Genomic DNA, 3,001 nt, shown 5'->3' with positions numbered 1-3,001 from the left:
CCCCCCCCCCCTGCCCCTTCTCACTTGGTACCAGCTCCCCTGGGGAGGTAGGGCAAGGCCCTTGCTCCATGCCTACCTTATGCCCAATGACCCCAATTTGGGGCTGTGGGGCAGGAGAGGCCCCATGTCCCATCCTGGTGCTTTCTGCCAGCAGAGGGTGCTGCAGCTAGTGCTGCTCCTGCTAGTAGGAGCTGCAGCCCCAGGGGCCACCCGCGGGCACCGCCTGTGCCACCCTGTCAACGCCACAGTGGCCGCTGAGAAGGAAGCCTGTCCCCTGTGCATCACCTTTACCACAGCCATCTGCAGTGGGTACTGTCAGACTAAGGTGAGGCCCTTGGGGTGGGGAGAAATGATGCCCAGGGTGGCCAGGCTACAGGAACTAGCAATACTCCAGAAGGGGTAGGGGGGCACCTTGGCATGGGCCCTGAGACCCCCAGCTCTGCCTAGGTGGGCACAGGGGAGGGGGATGGGCAGCAGCAGGTGAGGCAGGGTTGGGGGGCAGGCAAGGGTTGTAGGGAAGCTGGCACTGCAGTGATGGGCATAGGCCGGGCAGGGAGATGAAGGGGCATAGGGACGGTGAGGGGAAGGGAGGAAAAGCAGGCTGGGCAGGGGGGTGATGTGTGTGTGGGGAGGGGCCAGGGCACAGTGCCACCCATGGCATCCCTCCCTCCACCCCCAGGAGCCCGTATACAAGAGTGCGCTGTCACCCGTGGCCCAGCATGTGTGCACATACCGTGAGGTTCGTTACGAGTCACTGGTGCTGCCTGCCTGCCCACCCGGCATCGACCCCACCTTCACCTACCCCATGGCCCTGAGTTGCCACTGCAGCCTCTGTCCCATGGACTCCAGCGACTGCACTGTCCAGAGCATCGGACCTGATTTCTGCAGCGCCCACGGGGGCTACGCCTAGACTTGGCAATAAACCATCCCCACGGCAGCCCGGCTCCGCGTCCATCTGTGTTTGTCTTTTGGCGCAGGAGCAAAAAATACCAGGCCTCAAGCCTGCCAGCCCCTCACTCCCCATCCCAGATCTGGGATAGAACCCAGGTGTCTGAGCTCCCAGCTCCTGCTGTAATCCACCAGCCCTAAACTCCCCTCCCAGAGCTGGGATAGTATGTAGGGGTCTGGCCTCCCAGCCTAGAAAGAGAACCCAGGTGTCCTGGCTCCCAGCTCCCACTGTTGTAACCCATCAGACTCCACTCTGCTCTCAGACATGGGAGAGAACCCAGGCTCCTAGGCCCCCTTACTGCTCTAATCTCCTAGAAGATGTGATTGCTGGGTACAGTGTGGGAGAGGAAACAGGACTCCTGAGTTCCAGCCTGGCTGTGGAAAGGGGCAGTACTATGATGATATGATCAAGGAATGCCTTGGGGTTGGGAAAAACAGGTGGTTTATTGAGAAGTGCAAAAAATCTATGGTACAGAGGAGCAGAGTGGGGGTCATACCCCTCCATGGGAACAGGGTGGGAGGGCAGGGCTGTGCCACTCCCACCCTGCTCATATCAGGTCCATGAGGATGTCGTCCTCCATGACACTGGGAGCCTGGACCTGCTGCAGCCCCGGCTGGGGAACAGGGCCCCGGGCCCCGGGGTTCATCAGCATCTGACCTGGGGAGGGGAGAAAGCAGGTGAGGGTTGGGCTATTTGTACAGGGCTCCCTTGCCCAGTGCTGAGATGCAGCTGGCTCTGGGGTGGGGCACATGGGGGGGGCTGGTTATATGGGCTGCCTCCCCTGATGCTGAAATGCAGCTGGCTCTGGGGTAGGTTGTTTTGCAGTTCTGATTATACAGGGCTCAGTGTAAGAGACAGCCAACTCTGGGGTGAGTGCAACCGTGGTAGCTATACTGAGACCCTGAACCTGGCACCAAGATACAGCCAGCTGCCAGGGGCCTGGTTATACAGGGACCCCTCATCCAGCACTGGCTCTGGTGCAGAGCATGCTGGGGACAGGTGAGGGGGCCTTGTATAACCAATCACCAAGATGCAATGGTCTCTGGGTTGGAGCATATTATGAAGGTGCTCACTCAGGGCTTGCCAGTCCATGCGCCCACCCTGCCCACTTACCTGGCAGTGGTGCCCGTGGCGCCATCTGTCCTGGCCACTGCTGTCCAGGGCCCTGATGCATGAGAGGCTGCCCAGGCAGCTGGAGCTGCTGTTGCCCCAAGGGCTGCCCCATGGACTGGTGGGGCAGCATGCCCTGGCCCGGTTGCTGCAGGTGATGCAGGGGCTGTTGGGACTGGGGAACAGCTGCCTGGGGCTGCAGGGGGGAGGGAAACACACTGGAATAGGAGAGGGGCACTAGACATCGCAGCTCTCCCCGCTTCCCAGCTGGACCTGATATCAGTGCCTCCTCACTGCCTCCCAAAGCAGATGTTCCCATCCCTCCCCCACCCACCAGGGCGAACAGAAACTTGGGCCTGTGTGTGGATGGGGAAGGGATCCAGGGGGGCAACCTCCAACTCCATACCAAGCACGCTGACAGGGCTAGGCCAGGGCACAGCCAGGGGCACCCTCTACTAGAGGTGGGGCATGGATAGCCAGGCTAAGGGGCTGAAGATGGAGGCTGCCAGGACACCTTAGAGTTGGGAATGATATTGGGAGCACCCCAGTGTGGGCAGGGACTGGTATGGGGAAGCCTCAGGCCTGGCAAGCAGTCTGCGGGCCCCCACAAGTAGGCCAGAGTTGGAGCTGGAGGGGAGGGGAAAGCAGGTTAAGGGGTCTCCTAGGCCCCTCAGAGTGAGCAGAGGTCCATTATAGGGATCCCCTAGAGTTCCAAGGGGGACAAGGATCCTCTCCCCAGGTTTAGATACTCACAGGTTGCTGGCTGAGAAGGAGGCTGCGAAGCTGGGGGTTGGCACCGGGGTTCTGGGGTCTCAGCAAGGCCCCCCCCTGTGTGGGCTGTGGGCCAGCTTGGGGGGCCCCAGGTGCTGGGGGGGGGGGGGGCTGGGGTGGGGCAGGGGCTGTGGGTTGCTGCTGTGGCTGAGGCTGGGGTGGGGCCTGTGG

General features: G+C 61.6%; 2 protein-coding genes across 2 annotated transcripts in view; one reads left to right on the top strand and one right to left on the bottom strand.

The window, feature by feature from the left end:
* LOC102371171 (lutropin subunit beta-like) overlaps positions 1–1,162 on the top strand; it is a 2,866-nt gene extending 1,704 nt beyond the window's left edge. Inside the window, exons 2-3 of the mRNA XM_006014916.2 lie at positions 152–325; positions 680–1,162. Coding sequence (XP_006014978.1) covers positions 152–325; positions 680–910 — 405 coding nt within the window. The 3' untranslated portion in view covers positions 911–1,162. The remainder of the gene's footprint in view (positions 1–151; positions 326–679) is intronic.
* A 192-nt stretch (positions 1,163–1,354) lies between these two features.
* MED25 (mediator complex subunit 25) overlaps positions 1,355–3,001 on the bottom strand; it is a 13,108-nt gene continuing 11,461 nt past the window's right edge. The window contains exons 17-19 of the mRNA XM_025192021.1: positions 2,813–2,995; positions 2,063–2,255; positions 1,355–1,606 (exon numbers count right to left, since the gene is read on the bottom strand). Coding sequence (XP_025047806.1) covers positions 1,497–1,606; positions 2,063–2,255; positions 2,813–2,995 — 486 coding nt within the window. The 3' untranslated portion in view covers positions 1,355–1,496. The remainder of the gene's footprint in view (positions 1,607–2,062; positions 2,256–2,812; positions 2,996–3,001) is intronic.

This window comes from Alligator sinensis, unplaced genomic scaffold (assembly GCF_000455745.1).
Source record: "Alligator sinensis unplaced genomic scaffold, ASM45574v1 scaffold647_2, whole genome shotgun sequence".
NCBI lineage: Eukaryota > Metazoa > Chordata > Crocodylia > Alligatoridae > Alligator > Alligator sinensis.
The sequence above is the reverse complement of the archived record's forward strand: the minus strand, read 5'-3'. Positions and strand labels throughout refer to the sequence as shown.